Below are 26,914 nucleotides of genomic sequence, written 5' to 3' on the forward strand. Positions count from 1 at the left end.
GACGTCTGAGATTACATTATTATTATTTTCGACAGAATTTGGTTGAGGAATGATATTTCATCAAAGCAAAATTCCCGCCACCAAATACGGCTAATCTGGTCCAGCCCTTGGATAAGCAGGTCGTTTCAAGCTTTACGAAGCTCTGAAGAAAAGAACTTTTTCAAAGATGTTTTGCAATGATATCTTTATCACGAACATCTGCAATGTAACTTCTGGAAACATTTATTTTTATCATCCTACATTACATAGTTCTTATTTACAACAGGTCGGTTGCGAGTGTCTTACAGAGAACCATGAATTTAGCTTCGAAGCCAGATATTTTATGGCCAGATTGTGTAGTGCGAACGGAGATTTTGAGGGCTTTGACAATAAGATTATAGATTATTCATATTTACGAAACCAAACTTTCTTCTGGCATCGTTTTAATTCCGTTTGTATTCATTTCTTTAGAATTATGGTAATTTTTTTGTGTATTGGTTTGATGGTAACCATTGATTATGCCCAGGAGCTGTTGTAAAAGTTCACACCAGAAATATTCGGAGCCCCGAGAACGGATTAATGCCTTTTTTTTTTCTTTTTTCATTGTTTATTAAAATGATTTCGGTTTGCGAAAAATTTTGTTTACGAACTGACTTCAGGAGTGAATTAAGTTCGTAAACCGAGGGTTGACTGTACGCAAGATTTGAGGTCCAATTATTTACAAGGTGTAGGAAAAGGTTGGCTACCACTGAACCAGAAATTCGGACATTTATACATCTTTCTGATAGTTGGTGACGTCATTCCAGTTCAGTTCTGCGAGAAACAGGTTTCATTACACAGAAGGCTGAGAGAATGAAAAAATACTAATAAAGTATTTCTATACATGTGTGTTTTTGTGTGTGTAAATGAACGCAAATTATTATTTTCTTATAAAATTGGTTAAGAGGATGGTGTTGGACGACGGTGCCAGCCGCTATAAAGTATTTCTATATATATTTACCATTTTTATTTTTTCGGATAATTTGAATTAGAACGGCAACCGTCATTCAAAATTCTTATGCAGAGTTGAAAGCCCAGGCAGAACTGAGTATCGAAATCCAAACAAAAAACGAAATCCGTTCGAGGGAAAGTCTAGAAGTTATTGCGCAAACATTTTCTGAGGTATGGTAGATTCACACAAAACTTTCGAACCGTTCGACTTAAATGCCCAAAGCGAATAGCATCGACGAGATCCGGAAAAAATTCGAGGCTCTGCACAAAAACGACCACTTGACAAATGGCAAGCTGAGCACCTGGGATGGCCACCGTTCGAACGTCCACCTGGAGTTGCTGGCCTCGGCCAGCCCTTTCTTCAGGGCGCTGGTGATCGAGACGCCGATGGATGCCCAGCAGGAGAAGATGGTTGTCCCCCTGATCGGCTTCACGGGATCCGACATCCAGGCGATCATCAAGTATCTGTACGCTGGGGAGCTGAACGTGTCGCCGGAGGGTCACGCCGAGAGCGTCATGGTGCTGTCGGAAAACCTGGGGATGCCAGAAATCAAGGGGAAGTGCCTGGAGCTCCTCGTGGACAACCTGAACGAGCGGAACTGCGTCGAGATCCTGAACTTTGCGAGGGCGACGTCCTGCGTCGATCTGATTCGTTTGTGCAAGAAGTACTTGCTGAAAAACTTCGAACGAGTAAGTTCCTTATGTCTTATACTTTAAAATAACACGCAATATTATTTAATGGCCATGTATATGGTCAATAATAATAACATTATTTTCGTTTCTGGGCATATTTGGTTAAGCCAAGGCCACACTCGTGTCAAACTTCCACAAATGTTTTGTTTCCAGTATTTGTCTTCCCCTGACACAAAGAAGCAGCAGTGGCGTAGGCTACATGGCCCAGTTTGGTCCAATCTTCCTTGGCGAATATTTGTTCAGAGCAATCTCTATGTTGTGACTGCCGGCATTCTTCGACCAATATGCTGCCATACGGATTGGAAGATCGGGAAGGAAGACGGCACCTTTGACTTGTGTTGAAGGCTTGAAGGTACTGCTCATTCTGTTCTACCGGCCATCAACAATTGATGATCATTGCCAATGGTGCAACAGCCTTACTACTTGCCCCGTGACCAACCTTGGCACATACTGGGCCAGCCTTGACACGAGTGTGACCCTGGCTTTATAAAAGCGACCTCGAATGGCCTTTTAATTCAGTATTTCTCTAAACTTTTTGATGTCGCGGAGCCCTTGTAGTGATGGCCAATGCACCACGGGCCCACCCTGTAGAGAAAGTCAATATTCAGTGGATCTCCATGAAGTGAAGTTAATTTCGAGCAATCCCCATGGGCATGGGGACTCCATGGCATGGTCCTCACATTCTCATGGGCCTCCCCACCCTCACATCCTGCAGCAGGGTCCCTAGGCTGTGATCTGTTGCGGACTTGGTGGACAGATTTTTTCACAGGTCTTTCTGCAGTGAGTTGATTGAGTGAGAAAAATAAATTATAAGAATCATCCCTTGTCCCCGGGACGGAGCCCTGTCAGTCTCACCCTTGTGGACATGTGAACATGCCCATCCCGAATTAAATCCAAAAATGTATTGGTTTTTTTTATAACTTACTTGTAAAAATTCAAGTAACAATTAAAATTTCACCCTACCAATAGGGTCATTCCTGCAATGATAGTAAATAAAAAAAATGATAACCTGGGGTCATTTCCTGATGTTAAGAGAGGCTACTAATGCTTCTACTTCAGCGCCTCACGCCACAGTGAGTGAAATAAAGAAAGGTCATGTCTGTAGTGGTGTAGATGGTAGCATGCTTACCCGATATGGAAGAGGTTCGAGTCCCGGTGGAGACAAAATGACTTTTCTTTCCGAGTTCACCTCAACATAATATCCAAAAAACATCTGTTCCCCTTAATACAGTCGAATCCCGTCATAACGAATGCCAAGAGACTGGAGGAATCACTTCGTTGAAACGAAATTTCGTTATAAAGGAATTCCAGGTTACCTAGCATTGTTCCTATGTAAAACTTATTTGGAGGATTAAAAAAAAAGTGTTCGTTAAAACGAGATTTTCGCTATAACAATATTCGTTAAAACGGGATTCGACTGTATTGCAAGTGTTTTTTTCGCGAGCAATGCTTGAGCATAAAATTATGTGCCTTTCCTTTAGGTGTTTGTCAACCAGAAGTATTTCGAGGCGATGTCCGTGGATGACCTCGAAGCGACCCTGCACGCCGACGAGTTGAACGCCCCAGATGAAAACGCGGTGTTTTGGGCCGCCGTCCAGTGGGTTGAGAACGATCCCGAATTCAGGCTCCAGTACATGCCTCGCCTTCTGTTTTGCTTCCGTTTTGGCTTCAGCACCCTCGAGTAAGCATCGGCATTTGCCACCTATGATACGAATTTCATTTTAAACGAAAAGAAATTACATGCCTGTGTTTCGGTCCTCTCTGAAACTTTTTTGTTCTCTTTTCTTGCCTCTATTTTCCTCATTGATCAGGTTCTACGATCGACAAGTGGCGACTCATCCTTTCGTGTCCGACAATCCGGATTGCGCGCCGATCTTGTACCAGGTCTCTTCGCTGTTCTCCGACATGTTGAATGCAGGCGACGTACAGATGCCCCTCGAACTGCACCACCCGGCAGTCCGGCCTCGCATTCCCAACGAGATCATATTCGTCATCGGCGGTTGGTTCAACGGAAGTGCCAGCAACATCATTGAGACTTACGACAACCGAGCTAAGCGCTGGTTCCCGTCGCCCTTCACCGACGATCTGCCAAGGTGAGGGCTGAATCTTTTATATACAATGAGATAACTTTGTCTAGGAATTCGAGTTTGGTTGAAACCAGGGATGTCTTCAACATGTTGCCCTCGGAGCTCTTCGCCTTGGTCCATCAACCATTTTTAGGAAATAGCTGCAGAAACTTGGAAGAGTGTTAAATAAAAACATAATAATAAGTCGATGAAACTCGCATCCACAACCATTAACACTATTCACCTGATCCTGATTCATTACCAGTGTCGCCGTCTCAACTTTTTGCGGTCCAGAGGTTTTTCGGCACTTCGTGGGTACAGTTCGTAATTGATAGCGTCCACCCCCCCCCCTCCAGCACCTCCTAGAGATAGAAGACCTATGCAGTATTTGCCATAAACGTCATTACACTACCTAGCAAGTTTGCCACATTTTGAAACACAGCATCCTATTTCGTTTCTTTTTATTCTGGTGTAGAATCTTCCTGATTGGCTCACAAATACCGCATAGTGATTGGATGTGGGGCATAGAAATTTCCGAGCCCGATCATGTTTGTCAGTGCTGCCAGCACCTCCTAGAGATAGAAGGCTTCGCAGTCTGCTTATGATGTCATTAAGTAGTCCATTTTCAAGCAGAATATTCAGGAGAAAAAATTCCCTGCTCGTGTCATCGTTGTAAGAAAAAGAAATGATCGGGCTCAGAATTGGCGATTTCTATGCTCCACATCCAATCACTATGCTATTACTAAATTTGAAATTATTTAAAAAATACAAATATTTAAAATTATTTTAAATATATATATATGTAAATATTTTTTTAAATAAACTGAAAGAAATAATATTCTTTTTGGCTGTTTTTGGCTTTTTTTCTTATTCGGAGCCGTGTTTGGCCAATCCGTTATGACACCATTTGCAAGTTACATCAAGTTCTTGTGAATCTGGATTCATCTTTAGATTATAAATATCGCTATATAACTTGATGCGATGGCCCGCAGCGGGTCCCCTAGATTGGAAATTTTCTGGTGGGCCCCACAAACCACGGTTTTTAAAGGCCCTCTTTAGTGAATTTCTTGTATGAAAAAAAAATAGAGAATCATCTCTCCCGGGGACTGAGCTGGAGCTTTGTCAACCCCAACTTTGTGTGGGGGGGCATGGCCCGTAAGCTTCATGGCAAATCTGAATTGGCCCACAATGTCTCGAAGGTTGAAGTTCCCTGGGTTAGCCTTTCTCTCCTGTACGCTTGCTATTGAGAGGTCTTCCATTGTGTTGTTTATATAGTGAATAGTAATTTTTTTTTTCCGATTCTTCAGGGCGTACCACGGGCTTGCTGTCGTGGACGGCATTATCTACATGATCGGTGGATTCGATGGAAATTCTTGCTTCAGCAGTGTCAAGGCGTTCGATCCCGTCGTTTGTAGGTGGAGGGAGAGGTCGAACATGTACGTCGCTCGTTGTTACGTGAGCGTCGCCACGATCGACGGTTTCGTGTACGCCATGGGTGGCTACGACGGACGGGTCCGCATGAACTCTGTCGAGCGTTACGATTGCGGCAACAACCAGTGGAAGATGATAATGTCGATGCACCACACTAGGAGCGACGCGAACGCTGCGACATTGAACGGTAAGTATTTCCTGTTAAGAGATAAGTGGTATTTGAAAAATTCACATTGTCATACGCCAGGGCTGAACAAATCCCAGGCGCCAGGTCGCCATGGCGACAAAAAACTTGTTATTGGTACCTAAACATTTTCTTTGTATAGTTAACTAAACTGCAGGCTGAGACCAGCCAATGTTTGGCTGCTCCGATGTTCACAAAATGTTCTGAATTTATAGCAGCATAACATTGCCAACACGAAATAGGATCACTATGTCCTGAAAAAAAAAATTAAAAGGACTAAGGCTTCAAATTATTTTGATCTTTTTCTTCGGGTAAAAATGTTTTCCTGGCACCTAGATTTTTTTGCGATTTGTCCAGGCTTGTCATAAACAGTGTGTATATGTGCATGCGTATTTCGAAGACCTCAGAACGGTATTTGTCCCAGAATATAACAAACTTCCTTTCAGTTTAACAACCCGTTCTGACAAGAGAAATGTATCTTTATAATCATCACAAATTGCCATGAATGACGTTGAGAGCGCCCAATTTCCATATATGCATTTTCTATATTTCCATTTTCCATATTTCCATATATGCATTTTCCATATTTCCATATATGCATTTTCCATATTTCCATATATGCATTTTCCATATTTCCATATATGCATTTTCCATATTTCCATACATGCATTTTCCATATTTCCATATATGCATTTTCCATATTTCCATATATGCATTTTCCATATTTCCATATATGCATTTTCCATATTTCCATATATGCATTTTCCATATTTCCATATATGTACCAATTTGTTATAAATCCCGCAGAGGAATGTGGGCGAGGTGTATGTGTGGTTTAGTAGCAGTATATTTAAGCACGAAGTTGATTATAAGTTATTTTAAATGTGTTTATATGTACTGTTGAACCGAAGTCTAGCGACGTCACGTAGTGAAAGTCTACTTCGCATATTGCTTTAAACACTAGCCACTCCACGAAGACGCGAAACTTCAGACGTAATCCGTATAACGTAGACCGTAATTACCAAAACTTTTCTGTTTTACCGCCTCCCTCTCAAAAGAAAGATTTTTCTCATCACCTTCCAACCCCCTCCCCTCCCTCCTGATCGATCTGATAAGATCCTATATTGCGTCAGCAGCTATTACCGCTCCCTTAACAAGGGCGTCGGAACTGTTGAAGTGTAAGTGTTGAAAGTGCTCGTCTTGATCTTTTACATAGGAAGCTGATTCTTGACAATTCAGAGGACAACATGGAGATGTGTATTATCAGTTGGTCAAAACATTTTTTTAGTTTTCATGGCGCTTCTCGTAAGAAAAATTAAACTAATATACCTTAAAATGTTTAAGAAACGAAGCCCCACGGTAACCAATAATTTGAAATAAAAGATGCATTCCAGTTAACACAGCTTTCTGTTCTGTGCTTCCTACTGGAAAATTGTAAGCTGAGCCTGTCTCCGCCCAGCGTTTCTAGAACGCTTCCAGTTGGAATAGATACTTCCGTTTCCTTGCAACCATTTTCGTGCCCGAGCAGCACGTTCTTTCTAATTTGAAGAGACTGGACGGCCATTATCCTCTACAGCCACTTCCGTTCGTACCAGGTTAGAGAGAGCCTGGATAACTTTTCCATTCTTGGAAGAGCCTGGACCGGGCAACTTCCATTCTGATTCTACAAAGTGTCGGGCTTTCACTTCAGTACGTTGACACAAATTGTTGGCACAAATCCAACGGCGGCTACTAGTTTACTACCGTAGCATCGACAAATTCAAATCGCTATTTCATGCACTTGCTTGACTCCTCGTTATTGACATCCCGTTCCTATAGCTAGCGTCGAAGTTCGTATCATCATCCATTCTGTTTACTTGAAACTTGTAGACAGTCAAAAGGACAACGTGTATTATCAGTTGCTGGAAAACATTTTTGATTCTCTTGGGGCTTTTTCGTAACTGAAATTTAAAGGTATATGCGTTAAATTTTTCCGCAAGAAACGAAGCCCCACGTTAACGAATAATTTGAAATGACAGTGGAACTTTGAGCGACTGACACAACTAATCGTTCTGTGCTGATTACCGGAAAATATGACAAAAGTTAATTTTTCCATCATGTGTTTGCGTTTCTAGAACGTTTCTAGTTGGAATAGAATAGAGATGGCCGCTTTCATTCTAGTTTTACTCAGGCAACCATTCTCTTGGAACTTGTCGGCATAAATGGACATGATGTGCATTATCAGTTGCTCACAACATTTTTCTGATCCCCGTTTGGCTTCTCAAAAAATCAAGGTATAATTGTTCATAATCTCCCCCGGCGCCCCCCCCCCCCATGAAACGAAGCCCCCACGGAAACCAATAATTTTTTTTTAACAACAGGGGGCTTCCGTTCCAAGTGACTGACACAAACACAGGTATCTGTTGTGTTGTGTTGGTTACCAGATAATAAGTTTCTCCCACCGTCTATGCTACTAGAACGCTTCTATTTGAAGAGCCTGGACGGCCACCAAACCAGAACATGGCTCTGGAGTCTGGACGACCGCTTACGTTCGGGTTTTCTCACCTACGCAACCATCTTCGCTGTCGCGCCTAGACGGCAAGCTTTCTAGTTTAAAGAACCTGAGCGGCCACTGAGTTCCGATTTCGAAATGGACTTTCACTTCAGTACGCGCATTGTTGGCGCAAATCAAACTACGGCTACTCGTTCACTGCCGTAGCATCAACTTCAAATCGCTTTGCTCCATTCAATGCGCTCAAGTGCTGTCGTGCTTTCTAGATTGAACTGCCATTTCATTCCTGTACGAACACTTTCGTACCAGATCGACGAGCCTGGATGGCCACTTCCGTTCTGCTTTGACAAGCCTAACGGAAACTTCCGTTCCTTAGAAGTGTTGGGCTTGCACTTCCGTCCCACATTGTTAGCGCAAAGCTAACTACTGGTGCACTGCCGTAGCATTGACAGCTTCAAATCATTTATCGTTATCTCGTATCGATATTACGCTTCGCTCTTCATTGGCATTCTGCCCCATAACAAGCTTCGAAGTTCGCGTCATCATCCATTCCAATTCTCTGTCTCTCCTCCACCATCCCCCTCCTCAGCTGCCGAGAAGCCAACTTCAAGTCAATATTGATATGGATTCGGTCTTTCCAGTTACGTGGCATTTTGTCCCCACGTCCCGTTTCTGTGTTACGGGTATCCTCTGCTTTGCTCGATCTCACTTTACGAGAAATTGCCTGACACGATTGTTTTTCAGAACTGATTAACCGCATAAAGTGAGTAATCTGTACGCGGATTTGTTGGTTTATCACGGGGATAACATTGTATTTGAGGTATCCGATCTGAGCAGATCTAGGTTCATTCATCGTAGCACAATCGCGTCACTAATTCATCGCAATCGTTCAGATTTCGTCTTTTGTATATTTAACAAGAATTTGAATTTCTTTTAAGCTATTGTTTTCTTAAAATTCTGATGTTTCGATCATTTTTGACGCACCACGTTCATTTTCTGCACACGAAAGCTAACTAGACACGCCAACTACAAGAGGTGTGGGACCTCTTGTTGAGCCAATCTTATTCTGTGATCATGTCACCGTTTCTGTTGTACCTCCGCGTTAGGACAAGGGCGTGTCAAGTTTGACAAGGACGAACCGGCTATCGAACTCGTGACATCTCTAAACATCCTTCGCATCTTTAGGTACCTTATCGATCTGGGCTATCGCGCCTTAACATTCGGTGATTAAGAAAAAAATGAATTACGGTAAACATCGGAAAAAAGAGGAGCTACCCAGAGCAGAGTCATTATTCCAACGCAATAAATGCCACTGAACTAAAGTGCGAAATATTTTATTATCCAAATTTTAAATGTGACTTATCATGATTGTTGTACTTGGAGCTTGATTACTGTGGTCTTCCAGAAACTTCTCCAAAACATAATCCGCGAAGTCTTCCTCGTCCAGAATCTTGTGGGTCTTCCTGGGACGTGATTCTCATGGGCTTTCGAGGTCACCGTTACCCTGAAAATTAGTTCTCTTAGTTTAGCAAGATTGTTATTTCCGTGGTCTAAAAGCATGATTTTTACGGGGTAATCCTGCTACCAGGTATGTCGGAAATGTTTGGAACTCTTTGGAAGTGTTGTGGGTGCTCGGTCTTGATCTTTACGTTGAAAATTTTGATTTCTGATTCCACTTGGGGGTGCTCAGACCCATGCCATAAATTGCCATGGGTGCTCGAGCACTCACAACACCCCCTGGCTTTGACGCTATTGTTCCTCATCTCCAACACGCCCCCCCCCCCCCGGGTATGGGCAATATTGCTCATCTTGGGGAAACGCATCTAATGTAGACTGTTTACTTGAAGTCACTGTCATCAGTAATTAATGTCAATGACGTTTAAAATTATCTGTATTAATAATCACTGTGTATTTTTAGGCAAAATATTTATAGCCGGAGGCTTCAGCGGTACACAAGTACTGAACTCGGCAGAAGTGTACGACCCGAGCATCGATACGTGGACTCTCATCCCCACGATGTCTTCCCCTCGCAGTGGCGTCAACGTCTGCGCTTACGGTGACCTCGTCTTTGTACTCGGTGGATTCAACGGTACTAACCGGCTCAACAGCGGTAAGAATACAAAATAAGAATTGAACGCAATTATAAGAATCACAGATATCTTCTAACGAGTGTCGTTGTGTGGAAAAACCGATCTGGTCGTACCCCAAGTTTCTCTTTTGATTATTAACATGCTTCACACTTTCTTAGTAAGGTGACCATACGTCCCGTATTTCCCTGGACAGTCCCGGTATTTTCTGTTTTTTTGGCCGTCCCGACTTTTTAGCAAACGTGTCCCGGTTTTTCCCGTGTTTTACACGAAGCCCACTTGAATTTTTATTCTTTATTGAAGTCAAACATTGAAATTATTTTTCAACTCATAAATTATATTATGATAATTACAACTATAAATAAGAATATATTGATCTCTCTCCCACATTTGTCTTGGTGAACATGTTTTTTCGTGGAATTCATTTTAATCCACTGCAATTTTCAGTAATGCTTCATTTCCAGGCATTGTGATTTTTCCGTGATTTCAACAACATTTGGCAACTTTGTTCGGTTGGCGTCATTTTTGGCGATAATTGGTGATGTCCCGTATTTGGAATCTCAATTTCCCGTATTTCTCTCGAGAAAATATGGTCAGCCTATATTCTTAGCCACTCTTTTGACCCTTCACTGATCTAATCCCTCGCTGTCTGGAAGAGGAGGATTTATTATGGTTTTACCTCTTGCGACATAAAAAATTTGCCGCCCTTCTCCCATTCTACTAATTATCTTGATCTTTCATTCCTCAAATTTACTGCCCCTCCAAACTTCCCGCCCTGGGCTATAGCCCGCTAGCCCCCTGTAAATACGCTTCTGTTTGCTGCCAGTAGTGGCCGACAATGTCATTTTCATACTTCAATAAATCTCCGGAGGCACCCGAATTCCCATGGGACAGTGATGAAATCACCTCGTGCGATAGACCCTGGGTATCTTTCGGTTCTCTCGATCTAAATTGTCGACTGCCTATGGACATGTTTATTCCTAGTCAGTAGGCAACGTAGAAAGTCATTATACCAACCATACGTACATACAAATAAATAATATAGCATCTGAAAGAGAGAGAATGTTTATTCATCTCTTACGAAAAACATGTCGTTCCCTTGACGGTCATTTATCTCTTATTTATCTTCATAATATTTTTATAATGGCAGAATGTTGTAATAGACGTACGCACAATAAAAAAGTCATATCTCAATTATATTTTGTGTCGCACGAAGCCTCGTAAATCAACTCACAATCTTATAGAAGAGGGCGAATAACAACAAAAAAATTAATGGAAATGAAGTTTCATGTATGAAATAGCTACACTGTGAGTACTTACTCATGAATACAAATTGATGGCTAATGACTATGCGCTTGGTCAACCGCCCATTAAACGATGGCTGAAACGCTGGAAATAGTTCAAATAAAAATGGAACAAAAGAATATTAGTACACAGTTTATAGTAGCAGCGGGGAAAACGTAATGTTATTTTTCTTTGTGAATCTCACAAACGGAAAAACGCATTTTGAGCCTGTGTTTGCTGTACAGGGATGCCAAAAAAAGTCCCTGTCTGTCCAATGCTATTGCCGACTATGAATGTTTATCCGAGGATGATGTCATTCCCCGCTATCCATTAACAGCTGGCTGATGCGAAGATATATTTTGGAAAGAAAGAGAGAAAATTCAACTGCCTCTGCGGGGAATCGAACCCACGTCCTTTCCCTTTCCGTGTGAATGCCCTAGACCACTAGACTACAGAGGCAATGAATATCTAAATTTTTCCTTAGAGCTCGTGTGCACTGAACGGGACCGTACATGGACGGTCGGACCTAACTCAGGCCAAAGCTGATAATTGCTGACAATGCCACCAAATGGCGACTTATCCTCGGATAAGTCACCACCTGGTTCAGTACACACTAGCTGAAAGGAAAGGTTGAGATATTCAATTGCATCTGTAGTCTAGTGGTCTAGGGCGTTCACCCGGAAAGTGAAAGGAAGTGGGTTCGATTCCCCGCAGGAGCAGTTGAATTTTCTCTCTTTCCAAAATATATCTTGGCATCAGCCAGCTGTTAGAAACCTTTGTATGAACGTTTAGTCTATCTCCAGTAAAAAGAAGTATGTCCGATGTATTGAAATCGATTGCAACCATGAAAACTAGTGAAGCCAAATCACTAGTTATAAAAACTAGTGATTTGATGGGTTCGAAAGTTGGAGATCCATAAGTTGTGTAAGCATAAAAGAGTGGTCTAATAAACAAGAGGACAGTTCAGTGAACGCCCAAAAGATTGACCAAGAAAGTTTGCTATCACGTGAGTGACTTAGAGACAGAGACGTATTTATAGCGGTTGGCGGCTGAGCAGGTAATAGCCTAAAGCCGGGTTTTCCTAGGAGTAGGTTACCTGCAGCGTGAAAACGCTGATTGGTTAAAAAACGTGAATTTCATGTTTTTAACCAATCAGCGATTTCACGCTGCACGCACCGTAGAAAACCTTTTGCCTAGGAAAACTTGGCTTAAGAGGTAGTAAATTCGAGAAATGGGTGGTCAAGAAAGTTAGACTAGAATACGAGAAGGGTGGCAAAATCATTAATTCGTCTCTGACACTATTATGTACTTGAATAATTTCACGTGATCTCTTTTTCCTCGGATAGCAACTATGGGTTTGTATTGCAGAGAGTGTTATTTACCGTGTGTTGTTCATCAATTTATTTTTTTGCAGTGGAGTGCTACGACCCTGTTACCAGGCACTGGCGAGAAGCTCCTCCCATGACGATTCCGCGCAGCAATTTCGCAACCGTCGTTCTCGAAGGCAAACTCTACGTCGTCGGAGGTTTCAATGGTAAAAAATATAATTTAAAAAAAGAAAAAAAATCTCATTTTCATTCCATAATAATTAGCCATATTTAGTTTCATGCAAGATTCGCCATTGCTCTATTTTGGCAATTCTGTCAAGCTCATCGTTAAAAAATGGATAAAAATTCATCGATAAAAATTCATCTTTAATTATAATTACTGTGTTAAAATGCAGTAAACCCTCGATTTTGAAGTCAAGGGTGTACGACTTTAAAATCGTGCCAACGAATACTATATTCAGTTCTACTGTTGCGTGGTAGGGCATGAAAAAACCATGACTATGAAACTAGCGAAATTGTTGGGAATTTTGCCTGTTGTGGCGTTGTATTTGCATTTGATTGGATGGACAAAATTGTGGTAGAACATGAAAACGTTCTCAAAGGTTTCGATACCAGATTTTTTCAAATCACAGGTTGATGAAAGTGTCGCAGCACACTGGTCTGTACAGGGTGCAGCATAGCAAACAGGGGGATTATGGCATTTCACTGTGAAACCGTTGATCGTAAAAAATATACTTCCAATTAGAAAAGGTTTTTCCAAATAACGTGTACTACTCAGATAAGTCATTCATGCTTCAAGGGATTGTATGGTTATTAAAATAAAAAGAATAACTTTTTAAACAGTCCCCGTGAGCCCCAAAACCGAATTAGAAAGTTGTCTTTCAACAAAGCCTTATCTCTCAACAACAAAAAAAAATCTAATGTTTCTAAGTGCAATATTTACTGAGATATTCAACTTCGAGAAACGGAGAAAATTTGGAGCAAAACAGTGTTATATGCGGGTAAAACGGGTTTTCCGCATTTAGAGCTGTTTTTCCCAACTTTGCTCCGTTTTTCGAGTTTTTTATCTCAGTGAATATTGCACTTAGAAACATGGAATTTTCTTTGTTGACATCAATAGACACAGGGCAACAACTTTCTAATTGGGTTTTGGTTTCCACGGGGACTGTATAAAAAGTTAATTTTTTTTCATTTTAATAATTATACAAAAAATTTAATAATTATACCCTTGAAACAAGAATGACATATCTGAGTATTGCACGTTATTTGGAAAACCTTTCCTGATTGGAAGTATATTTCCACGATCAACGGTTCACCAGTAATAAAATGAATGCCACCATACATACCCCCCCCCCCCCCGCGTTTGCTATGCACCCTGAATAGACCAGTGTGCTGCGACATCTTATGGTGCCGTAAAATACTATGGGGGATTAAATTATATATTAAACGCAGTGAGAACTGTAACATTCCCTCCTCCCTTCCGGCACTTCTAGGTGCCACCGAAGTGCTTCAAGATCGAGCAAGGATGTGCCGCTAGATACTTAAAACCATTATCTAATTTCCAATGGTGCAGTCAACGAAAAAATCTTGAGAAATCTTCCATAACAATGGATTAGACTAGTGTTGTGTTACAATTACCAATTAGACTAGCTTATAAATCCATTACCAGTTAGACTAGTGTTCCAGAATCAAAAAAGGGATTAGACTAGTGTTCCAGAATCAAAAAAGGGATTAGACTAGTGTTCCAGAATCAAAAAAGGGATTAGACTAGTGTTCCAGAATCAAAAAATGGATTAGACTAGTGTTCCAGACTCAAAAAATGGATTAGACTAGTGTTCCAGAATCAAAAAATGGATTATACTAGTGTTCCAGACTCAAAAAATGGATTAGACTAGTGTTCCAGAATCAAAAAATGGATTATACTAGTGTTCCAGACTCAAAAAATGGATTAGACTAGTGTTCCAGAATCAAAAAATGGATTAGACTAGTGTTCCAGAATCAAAAAATGGATTAGACTAGTGTTCCTCTAAGGGAGGGAGATGATGGAACATATCGGAGGTGGGGCGATAACAGATATACGATAACAATATAGGATCCCATGGTCGTATGGGATTGTTCAGGAAACTGGGGGGCGATGAGAGAATTTTTCTTTTGAGAGAGAGGGGGTGGGAAGTGGCAGAAGTGAAAAGTTTTGGAAACAAGTTGTTAGTTAGACCAGGGGGTTGATTCTTGACCTACGGGTCGAACCGAAACTTGAATCACCGAGGCTTTTGTTTAAGGTTGGTCGTAAAAGTCCACTTGTTACGCTACTGGTTTCACAAATGACCTTAAGAAATACAGTAGACGCTCGTTATAACGGCCCCACGTTATAGCGACCATTTCATTATATTGGCCTATTGGATCGGTCATTAATGTTTTTTTGTTATAACGAGTATCCTATTTGTTTTCCTTTCGATTTTACGACCACCGGGTTTTACGTCCGTTTTCAACGGAACGATGGGGGGGGGTGTGGGGGGGGGGAGATCGTTATAACCAGAATGGACTATATTTAACAAGAGTTTTTAATTTTTCTATGGTGTCGATTTGTTAACTTTGGGTCTCAGCTAAAAGAAGGTTAAGAACCCCTATGTTCGACCGATCGTCCTAACATTCTGTATAGAACAAGTACCCCCCACCCCCCACCCACCTTAAAATGCATGGGAAGCTTGGGTATAGCTATAAACACTCTCAAGGCATGCGTATCATTTGATATGAACTGGAACGTGGAAGGTCAGAGTACACGATCGACCCTCAACGCAATAATTTTTATGTGGTGTGGCTGGAAACCCCCCCCCCCCAAAACCCATTAATATAAGATGTACCTCCGTAGTACGCTTTTAAATCCGCTTATATGGGACGTCTGGCAAACCTAAGCCCTCAATTTTTCACTCATGTTTGACATTTTTCTATGATGCATTTCTTATAAATTAATTATTAAACAATGAAAAATACAATTTTTTTCCGAGATGTTATTGTCGAATATTCAACCTGCACATGCTTTTCGGGTATTTATGTAGGTATGACGACGGTGCCGAACGTGGAATACCTGAACACATCTTCCCACGAATGGACGACAGCTCCCGAGATGAACCTGAACAGGAGTGCCCTCGCAGCTTGCGTTGTCAAAGGGTTGCCGAACAACAATGAGTATTCATTTTTAGGTAATAATTGAATACACTAAAGGTATGAACCACGAAAATGAACGCATATATGAATCCCTCATACCCCTCTCCCTAAATCCCGAAATTCCCTTGGACCGGGATTTTCGGTGGGACACAGGCTAAAAGACTTTTTAGTGAACCTCCTTTTTAAAGTGGTTCTCTTTAACCCTCTTGCCGTGGAGACCGTTTACTCGTGACTCTTTTACCCTGATCATCATTTACCCGTGGTTTCTTTGCCCTAGCCATAATTTACACCAAAGTTCCCCAACCTTTTTTGTCCCGTCGCCCCCTTCTTCAGAAAATTTTTTCTCCCATCGCCCCCAACGCAATCTAACCCATAGGACCCTATGTTATACCTGTAGCTTCTACCGCCCTCCGAGAAACAGAGGGGGCGTTAACGCCCACGTTGGGAATCACTGATTTACACGTTGTTTATTTTCCCTAGCCATCATTTGCCAGTGCCTTTACCTAAGCCATCAACAAGTGGTTAGACCAGGGGGTTGATTCTTGGCCTATGGGTCGAACCGAAACTTAAGTTTGCTGCTCATACTTCACCAGTTGGCATTACTCAGCCATCGTTTATCAAAGGCCTTCAACAATCATCGTTTGGCCTTACTCAGCAATCATTTCCCAGCTGCCTTACTTAGCCCACATGAAAATGATGACTCTGCCATAATTTACTAGCTTGTACTTTCTCTCTTGCAATGCTTAGCGGACATTTTTATCTCAGGCACCCTCACTATACTGTTCATTTACCATCCCTTCCCCCTCTCATGGTAGTCGTGCGAATGTTGGGTAAAGTCTGATTCCAATTAATCATTATTACGTTGGCAGATATCAGTATTCTATGCTCAATACGATTCCCCTCAACAAAATTTGGCGACGCCGCAGGGAACCATGGCCCCCCACAAAGGTAGGACTGAAAAAGGGGCAATCTGTACTGGGACCCCTTGCCTGGGGGCTCAGTACAGACTTCATTATTATTATTATTTTTTACACTATGAATTCACTATAAAGGGGGCCTGTCGAATATATCAGTGTAGGGAGGCCCTGGATTCAAGATGTGGGGGGCATGCTGGGAGACGGGACACACATTTTGAGAACCACTGTTTCGTATTTCTTTTCTGGTAAGTTTGTATTGTAAGAATTATGAATTTACACAATTGATCCTCGGACTTTCAAGTTAGCGCCATGTAATCATTCGATGTGATTCAGAGTACACTGAGCGGCCAAAAAACAGAAATCGCGATATATCCTCAATCATCGGACCAACATCAAAAGTTTGGGATATAGTTGCTGCAAAAAATTGCGTAATAATTTTTCTCCCCTGTTTTATCAAAAGAAAAAAATGCACGTTCTTACAATATTTTATCATATATAATCATCATCATCATCAGCTTTAAAACTATAAATAAAAGATAGATAATCACAAAAAAGAACGTTACAAGGTGTTACTCTGACGTAACCTTCCTTCTTGGGAATCAATCGCGTTGCGCTAATGCCAAGAAATATTACAAATAGATAAATTTTAACGAGATAAAATAATATCATTATGTATTTTTTTTAGAGATAAGGAAAAATCAAATCTCTTCTAAATTGATTTCATTATAAAAATAAGCAAGTGCCTAAATACTGTATATTGGAGTCTTCATAAAGTTGAGATTTGAATCGATTGAAATATTTTAATCATCGCAGGGCCCACAAAAATATCGTTTAGCAGCACTTTTTTCGTTCCCTTCATGAAGGCATACTATTAAAAATGATCGCCTCCTCCCCACCTATCGTCAAGGGTGGGACTGACAGGGCTCTAGCAGATGGGGAACGTGGAAAAATCTGACCAGGACGTCCCCGCCAGATATCCCAACGTAGGAGTCCCACTCAAGGAATTGGAGGGCCATGAATAAGCACCTCCTAGAGATAGAAAGCTTCCACACGGGTTGCCAAGTTCATCTGTAATGTCATCAAGATTGCCAAGCAAGTTTACCGCATTTTGAATCACCGCATCCTATTTAGTTTCTTCTTATTTTGGCGCAAAATCTCCCTGATTGGCTCACAAATACCACATAGTGATTGGATGTGGGGCGTAGAAATCGCCAATTCAGAGCCCGATCATTTCTTTTCCACGTAACGATGATACTGGCACGAGCAGGGATTGTTTTCCCCCTGAATATTCTAAGGAACGTCAATACTTTTATTTAAATTTTGACTTGAGTAGCTGAACAAAGGCTGAAAATTATGTACATTTATGGACATATGTTTTCTCTTTTCATTTACCAACTCCCATTCTGACAGGGACCCCCCCCCCCCGCGTCTAGCTCAATGTCTTTACAAATCTCACGAGTCTAGAAGAGGGTGCGCGGCGTTTTAGTGGGGATCCCTATCCATTCGTTGAGTGTTTTCTAAATGAATAGAGCAAAAGAATCAAAGTGATAAATGGTTGATCAACGGGTCTCCAGTCTCTCTAGTCCTATCCGCCTTTTTTTTTGCAGTTGGTTTTCTGTGGTTCGCAACTTCGAATCGCGAATGCGAGCCGATCTTCCCGTTAAAAAGTCTCGCCATGGAGAGCAACAGGCCCACAAAATTACAAGTCTTCAACCCTTTCACTTCACTCGTAGTCCGAAAAATAGATGGCAGCACTATAACAAGCATTACACAGAAACAAACATCATGTCAGGTTCACAATACGCACGTGCACGTTCCAACAAATTCTGTACCAGAAAAAAACTGGCCTTTTACGGAGGCGTCATCATTTCAGGCGGCTCTTCCCCTGTATTTCAAGACTTCATTAATTAATGTTCTTGTTTTTCAGTTTTACATATGAATAATATTTTTTATGCTTTATTTCTTTTTCATGTGGTTGTTTTTCCAGGGAGAGCCGCAGTTTTATCCGAGTGAAGTGTTTCTCAGTCCCCCATCAGGAGAAAAAAAAAACATCCCCCAAACTCTCTTTCGGACAAGATTGACTCAATAAATCGATTGTATCCCGTGTATCTTTAGTGTGTATTGGTCTTTCTCTTTTCTGCGCTGATTTATAAGTCGATGTGGATCGATATAACTCTGTTCTCACTTCCTTTCCACAGTGACTTGGTATTTCCTAAATCATGAGTTATACAGTAGGGTGGTTTTTCTATGTAAATTTTACCGTTCTATGCAAAAAAAATTTTTTTTAATTTCTATCCGCCGCAGCACGAAAAAGGTTGCCATATGATGTCTTTATCTCACATATAAATTTTTTAAATGTGTTATCATCTTCTGCCGCCGGATTGACTTTAAAGAATACATATTTTGAAGAAAAAAATTCTTTTTGTCGAGTTGTTATATACAGTAAGGTGTGGTGAGTGGAATAGCTTTTAGAGACTCTGGTTTTTAATGAAACCTTTTCTCTCAGATTTTTTGCACAATGTGGCTGAAGTTTCTGTATCAGTCTCGACCGCCTTTTAAACAGTTTGTGTGTGACATGGCAGACAAGTAGTAAAGGCAGTTCTTCTGATTTTTGGACGACAAACAGTTGGATATCTTCGTCAGATATGAATTTCAATATTGGTGGATCAGATATACATATTCCCCTTCTGCCAGTTAATGAGACAGATGTAAGGTGATACACAAAATTTTACAATAGGAAGTTGAGACAGTCGGAGACTATTTTTCTGAATGCAGCGGGCTGCCAGTTCACTGATGTGTGATTCAGATTTGCGATCAATGAATTTTCAAGTTGTGCGAAGTAAGTGCTTCTTTGAGAATTGCGGGATATATTTTGCCTTTCAGTTCTGCGGGTATAAATACCTAGTTGCAGCGATGAGCTTGAACAGGTGCCGTGTTTCCATCTTTACAGGAAGAGTGAGTTTTGATAGCAAACCAAGTTGGAGCGTAAAACTTGACAACATACGTTGCTAGAATTATTAAATTTTCAGAAGGAGATTCCATCGAAACGTACAAACGTAGAATTCAATTAGCACGAGTTAGACATCGGGCATGAGACATTTTGCCTGGCGATTTGTTTGCTAAATTCTTAGGAAATATGCCTGTTGAAACTGCTGGCACTATTCTGTAAATACAGGGTGATTATAAAAAAACTATCCCGACATATGGGCCCCTAACTATCATACCATTCACAGAAACTGAATGAAATTTTGGCATAAGGTATTTTGAGGTATGCGCTCAAGAATGATATGGAAAACAACAGTGTCACTCTAACAGTTACGGTTACAGTGAGAAAATTTCGAAAATATCAAATGGCAATACCAAGTCTTTTGTATTGGAATGTGATCTCCATTGTGAAAAACCCTAAATACCGTTCGAACGGCCACTGTAGCATGAAAATCACCGGCGGTAGATAGGCTAAAAGTGAGGACAACCAATAAGGACAGAGAAGCAGCATAAAATAAAGCATTTTATTGTGTTTCCACATGACCTTGTGGAGGACTAATCAGGCTGGGATCTCAGCCGAAGAAACGGTGTGACGAATGAAACGAACATTAATGCTCTGGTGCACGGCAAAGTCCTTTTTACTTTTTCCTTGCCTAGCTCCGGGGATTTTCGTGCTACAGGTGCCATTCCAACGCTATTTAGTGTTTTTCAGTATGGAGATCGCATTCCAATACAAAAAACTTGGTGTTGCCATTTGATGTTTTCGAAATTTTCTCACTGTAACCGTAACTGTTAGAGTGACACTGTTGTTTTCCATATCATTCTTGAGCGCATACCTCAAAATACCTTATGCCAAAATTTCATTCAGTTTCTGTGAATGGTATGATAGTTAGGGGCTCATATGTCGGGATAGTTTTTTTGTAATCACCCCGTATATGTTTGGTCCATGCTAATACTTTGAATAGCAAACTTGTATAACTCTGTTGAACTAACTTGAAACGAAACACCGGTTTTGTTTTTTCATATATTTCTATATCTTTGCCGATTCTCCTTTGAAAATGTTTTGGGTCCCGATATGTTGCAGTCCAAGTGTCGGAAGGATAATTCGTTCATATGCTAAAATAAAGCAACCGGTTCCGTCTTGACATTTTATGCTATTCAATTTCTGCAAAAAAATGTCTGTCAGCTGTAAAACATTGAATTGAAAAACTAAATGAAATGAAATATATCAAAGTTAACGATTTCAATAAAAAAAACTTCACAGAACGGGCACGAATCTTCAATTATTTGGGTCTATTGAGCATAGAGAGCCCGTTGACATGAGACGTTGAAGATTTATGTTGGATATTTCATTTCTCATCGATTCTGACAGTGCTCGATGTATGAGAGCACTAATGAGGGAACCCTCAGCACCTTCGGCTATGACACCACAGCCACTAATCCATCTTTTGAGCACTTAATTCACTCCAGGGTTTCTCAACTTTTATTTTTCAAGTTAGCAATTAACAATTATTAACTTAACTAATTGTTAATAACTAACTATTAATTAATTATTTATTAATTAATAATTAATTATTCGCAGAGTTATTAATTATTAAAGTTATTGAACTTTTTAGTTCAACGGATCTCTTGTATCAATAAGGTGAAGGGGCCAGGGTCTCCACAGAATAATCTTAAGTACAGGGTGAGCAAAAAGTCCGTAGAAATTTTCAAAATGAGTAAAAACCGGAAAAATAACCGAAATAAAAAACGGTTTGCAGGGTTAACATCGCTAAGGTCACGGGAATTATTTTAAGACCGGGGGGGGGGGGGTGTTAATAAAAAATTGCCGATAGGTGGCGCTAGTACGAGCGACTTCGGTGGAAATATGCAAATGAGATGGTTATAAGAACTTGCGCTCCTAATCTACAACTAGTTCGCCGTTGCAAACCGTGTATGTGTACCTGCTGCACTCTGTCGTTGCTTGATTAATGACTCGGCTACAATGTGTTTTCCCCTGTGGTGGTGTGGTCATGCGGAACACATACTGCTGCAATAATCGATTTGGAGGCATTCTGTTTGTTAGGGGCCGTTCAAGTATTACGTCAGCAAATTTTTAACCATTTTTGACCCCCCTCCCCTTGCCAGCAAAACTCTGACCCCCCCCCCCCACTTATCAGCAAAATTTCTTGATCAACTCTGCCCCTCTGAATCATAACGCATATTGGTGGGATCAGAGACGTACACGGGGGGGGGGGGGGGCCTCGTGCCTCCCCCTCCGCCCGAAGATCAAAAATTTAATTTTTTTAATGCAAAAAAATATTTTTTTCAATTGAAATTTGGGAAGAAAATACCTTTATATGTTATTATAATCAATTTCTGTTAATTTCAATGTTCTTTGAAAGCTATGAAATTTATCTTCAATAAATTCATTGCGACCCACCCTCTAAGCCATATAATGATAAATCGCATGAAGGCCCTTGGCCCGCGGACTAAATATGGCCCTGTGGGTTATCTGATGCGGCCTGCCCTCCTCGAACCTAATTTCGTAAAAATGAACTAAGCGGCACATTTACAGATCGCTTAAGTGTCCCGTGGTACAATTCCAGAGCATTTAAGCGGCTCGTGGCACATTTACAGATCATTTAAATGACCCGGGACACAGTTCCAGAACACTTAAGCGATCCGTGAAACATTTATATATCCCTTGAGTGACATATGGCGTAGTATTAGAGAACTTAAGCGGCCCCCAGTGCGGTTCTACATCCCTCAAGTTACGCGCGGCACATTCTGAGATTATTTAATTGATCCGCGGCATATAATTCAATCCGCGAAACATTTAGAGATCCCTAAAGTGGCTCTGTAGGGCACTTAACAATAGGGGGGAAATGTTACTTCAAGTGTCCACAAACTATCGAAAGGTTTTTCTCGTTTTTAGCGCACCGACTAAGATGCCATTAAAAATATTTCATATTTTCATAAAGGGTGGTTGATGACGTAACCATTGTCCAAACCACCCCTCCCCCTTGTCACCTTGTCATCAAAAGTCGGAAAATCCGAACCCCCCCCCCCCCGATGCTAACGTAATACTTGAATGACCCCTTACTGTCGGAAAAGAAGTCACCAAGCGCTTACAGAATCTTAGCCGATTTACGGCAAGGGACCTGATGGCAGGGTGCTGGCTTAGGAGAGGGTGGCCAGATCATGCGACAGACAACTAAACCACGCATTATTCCTCTGTGGAACTTCTAACAAGTTACATGTTGGAATGTGCGTTTACGTATTGTGTGAACCTAACGTGGAGTTTGTTTCTGTGTAATGCTTGTTACGCGCAGTGCTGCGATCTGCCATTTCTCTAACTATGAGTCAGGTGTAATGATTGAATAATTGTACCATTGTAGGGGGGGGGGGCTGTTGCTCTCTATAGCGAGAAATTTTTTTACGAGAAGATCGGTTCGCATTCGCGCCATGAAGTTGGAAACCACAAGAAACCAACTTCAATCTACCACCACTGTGGCGACGGTAGGATAGATAATTTTCTTTCTTTCTTTCAAAAACCGATCACAACTCAGGTCTATCGCTATTGCCAATTTACTACGTAATGAGTTGCGCCGGAAGTGTAAGTGTGTGTACCTAACAGTCCGAGTGCATATCTAGTGTTGTGTCTGATGTTCCAGTGCTGCCATCTATATTCAGAAGTGAAATGACTGAATGTATGTACTGTTTGTAGGGCTGTTACTCTCTGTTTGGCGAGATTTTTTAAAGGGGAGATCGGCACGCATTCGCGCTTTGAAGTTTGGAAAGAACCGTAGAAAACCAACTTCATCCGACCACCACTGTGGTGACGGTGGGGCTGGAACTCGTGTGAGTCCGTCACCATGACCACTCGACCACCATAGCGGTTGATAGATCATGCCACTGAGAAACTGAGACAAATCCTGAAAAAAACCGGGACATCATGAAAGAAAAAATTTTTTCCCCGAATAAATTATACTGTTGTGTCATATTGTAAGGCAACGGATAAAACTACCTATTGACACTACACTAAACCATACATGCACCTCGTCCATAATTCCTCTACGGAACTTCTAACGAATTGGTACATGTTGGAATGAGCGTGTCCATGTTGTGAAGCTTCTTTCTGTGTAATGCTTGTTATAGTGCTACCATCTGCCTCCTATTTTTCCAACTATGAGTGAAGTGTAATGATTGAAGATTTTACTGTTGTAGGCCTGTTGCTCTGTGTGGCGAGACTTTTTAACGGGGAGATCAGCTTACAAGCGATTGGCATTGATAGCCTGGACCCCTTGTACAGTTTAGTTCAGTGTTCTTCAACCTTTTTCTCACAGAGATTAAGGGGAAAATTTTCGCCAACTGGCATAAATGGGAGAAATAAAACTTTTGAACCGGTGAAAAAAAAAATCGGAGGGAAATTTCCAATTTTCTGACATTATACAGTAAAACCCCTTTTTTGCGGACTCTGGCGGGACAAAAAATTTCGTCCGTAAAAGAGGGAGTGACCGTTAATCAGGGATTTGAAATGCATTCTTTTATTGTATGTACGTACACAGGGAAATTATAATTTGGCCGTAAAAGAGGGATGACCGCATCTAAGGGGAGTCCGTTAAGAGGAGGTTTTTTTTACCGTATTTCATATACTGAGCTATTATAAATACTTGAAACCGCTTTAGTCTATGGACACCTGCTGTCACCTATTGAATAAAATCAAAACTATCTGTTGCAATTCTCAAAATAAAATGGTTGTTTGTTTTAAACTGATGTGCAGAATAAAAATGAACAACATGTGGTATGAAATGATAACTTTTTTTTAATATTCTGCACACCGGTGTAAATTTCATGCTCCAAAAAATATCGGTTACTATGTTTTTTAGTTACTTATAAGAAGTGATCTCGTGGAAAACTTGAAACTAAATTAACTGGTATTTCAGCACATAAAATTTACACCGTATGCAGCATAAAAATAAATAAAATATGGTATCATAGCATATTCCGTTCGTTTTCATGCTGCATGTTGGTTTGATACTAACTTTACCTAAAAATTATATCAGATAGTTCAACTTTTATTTGATAGATGGCAGCATATTTTTGTGAAGGATATTTTCGTGTGGAAGAGAAATGAGGCATGAATATATATGTTTTCTACAATTTCCTCGGAATCAATCGCAGAATTTTTATCCCCTTTCGGACGCTTTATAACGAAAAACATGGTCGCTTCTGGTGACCGAGCACATTTTTATTTTCAGTTGCGGCTCCTTCATCATTGACGAATGTTTACTTTGTTTTGTTTTTTTTTTACCAAATGAAGAATCACAAATGGTCATTGCCACTACTAAGTCCGTACATACCCCGTTAAAACATTCCTTTTTGGGAATTACAAACGAATTGGTGCATGCAAGAAAGCATTGTGCGTGTATTTGCGTGGTCCTAACGTATTGAGTTATTCGTGTCTCGTGCACCAGAAGTGCTGCCATCTGTCTTCCATATCAGAAATGAAAATGGGTTATGCCTGAACTTACGTGTAGCAAGTGTCTGCCTGCTCTCTGCGAACAGACTCATTTGAATGGACGAATGGCGTTGCGATGAGCAGCAATGATTGTAACAGTAATGCTCATTGTTCAGAAAAAGCTTCGTAGATACAGTATATACCGTATCACATCGTTTTTTTGTTTTTGTGTTTGCTTAAAAGAACATGAATAATTTGCATCAAGGAAATAAACGTTCGGGAAATTATGTCGAGGTAAACTCTGAAAGAAAAGTCTATAGACTCATTGGAGAATCAAACCCCGATTCTTTTTGAACCAGGGCAAGTGTACTAACCAATACACCATGGGAGACCCGACCTTGCCTCCTTATAACACACAGTGGCGTGACGCGCTGAAGGTGACGTTTGGTTAGTGCACATTATATCCAGAAAAAGATTCTTCCCTTAATGTATTGGACTGAGACAAACAATCTCACTACTGCCATTGCAGCCGCCAGCTGGGGGTTATTTGCTGAAGTTAAAGGAGGACGCTAAGCCTCTACTTCGGTGTTGTGTGTCAGCCTCGGTACGTGAACTATGGAGAGCAAAATCGTGTCTCCCACGGTGTATACGGATAGCACGCTTGATCAGACTGAAGAGACGATCGAGATTCGATTCCCGGTGGAGACCAATTGGCATCTCTTTCCAAGTTCACCTCGGCATAGTATCGAAAAAAAGTATCTTTCCTTGATATACTGTGAGTTGAGTTGAGGAAAGTCACTTCTCTCTGTAATGAATAATTTAAATTAAGAATCATTTGTTGGGTATTAAAGGGACTTAATACAGTACCTCATAATCTCGAAGATGACTGATCCATTGGTAATGCAAAAATGCCATTAAAGAAGAGATTTAGTACCTGATTTGAAATTTCAGTTTTTTTCTTAGCTATCTTTCAGGAACTCTAGAATAGAATCTCTCACGATAAAAAAAAAAAAGTTACGCCGGATGGGAAATCGTCAGCTGCGGCTTTATGTGCACGAAGGGAAAATGACAGTCTGTACCAATTGATACTACGGATACCAATGATTTCATGCAACATCCCTTGATAACAGATAAATCTATGCGATAAATATATACACAGTGTATGTACGTGTTAGGCAAAGTCCGTTTGTTAAATTCGTATAAAAATCCCGAGGGAGCACATCTTCAGCACACTTGCTAGAAGTGAGGTAAGTCTCAACTTGTCTAGAATACATCCTCTGGTATAACATCCTCTTACAAAAGAAATTTCTAGTGAAATTCTAGAAATTTCACAGTAATTCTAAATTGTTTTTTACAGAAAAATCCTGTAACATGAAATTCTGCTTTTAATATATTAATCATTATTTCATTTTCTTATTAAAAATTAGCATCTATAAAGTGAAAATAATTTTTGTGCCTAAACGATGAAAGTCTTAAATTTTCAATTTCCCGCCTGTGCTCGGTAAATCGTTGGTAAATTAATTGATAGATCTGTGGATGCGCTGAGCGATGGAGGCACAGTTTAGAATTAAAATTCCTAAATTTTATCTAGATATTAATTGCTTCTTTTATCTCTAAGTATTCTTATTTGTATTTACTTCAACACAGCGCTAAATTACTGTTCGCTTTAAGACAGTACATGCTTAGGAAATATGTGTATTTTGTAGTAGAAAAAAATAAATTATCCTAAAATACGGCTTTAATTTTTCCATTTTTGGCGAAAGAATATTTTTCTACATCAAATTGAAATTATATACAGTTTGTCATTAAACGCTCATAGTGTTTCAATGTTAGTTTCTTGGTGTGTCCAATTACTTTCATTTTCAATTAAT

General features: G+C 40.6%; 1 protein-coding gene across 1 annotated transcript; it reads left to right on the forward strand.

The window, feature by feature from the left end:
* The first annotated feature begins 1,182 nt into the window (after positions 1-1,182).
* LOC149087363 (kelch-like protein 10) lies at positions 1,183-18,628 on the forward strand. The gene is made up of 8 exons (XM_089231912.1): positions 1,183-1,659; positions 3,144-3,343; positions 3,474-3,755; positions 5,036-5,346; positions 9,753-9,944; positions 12,620-12,739; positions 15,590-15,733; positions 18,603-18,628. The coding sequence occupies exons 1-8, from the start codon at positions 1,183-1,185 to the stop codon at positions 18,626-18,628; spliced, it is 1,752 nt and encodes a 583-aa protein (XP_089088038.1).
* Positions 18,629-26,914: the final 8,286 nt, after the last annotated feature.

This window comes from Pholcus phalangioides, unplaced genomic scaffold (genome assembly GCF_987345545.1).
Source record: "Pholcus phalangioides strain wild (caught in Gottingen) unplaced genomic scaffold, Ppha-v1.0 ptg000004l_1, whole genome shotgun sequence".
In the NCBI taxonomy this organism is placed as follows: Eukaryota; Metazoa; Arthropoda; class Arachnida; order Araneae; family Pholcidae; genus Pholcus; species Pholcus phalangioides.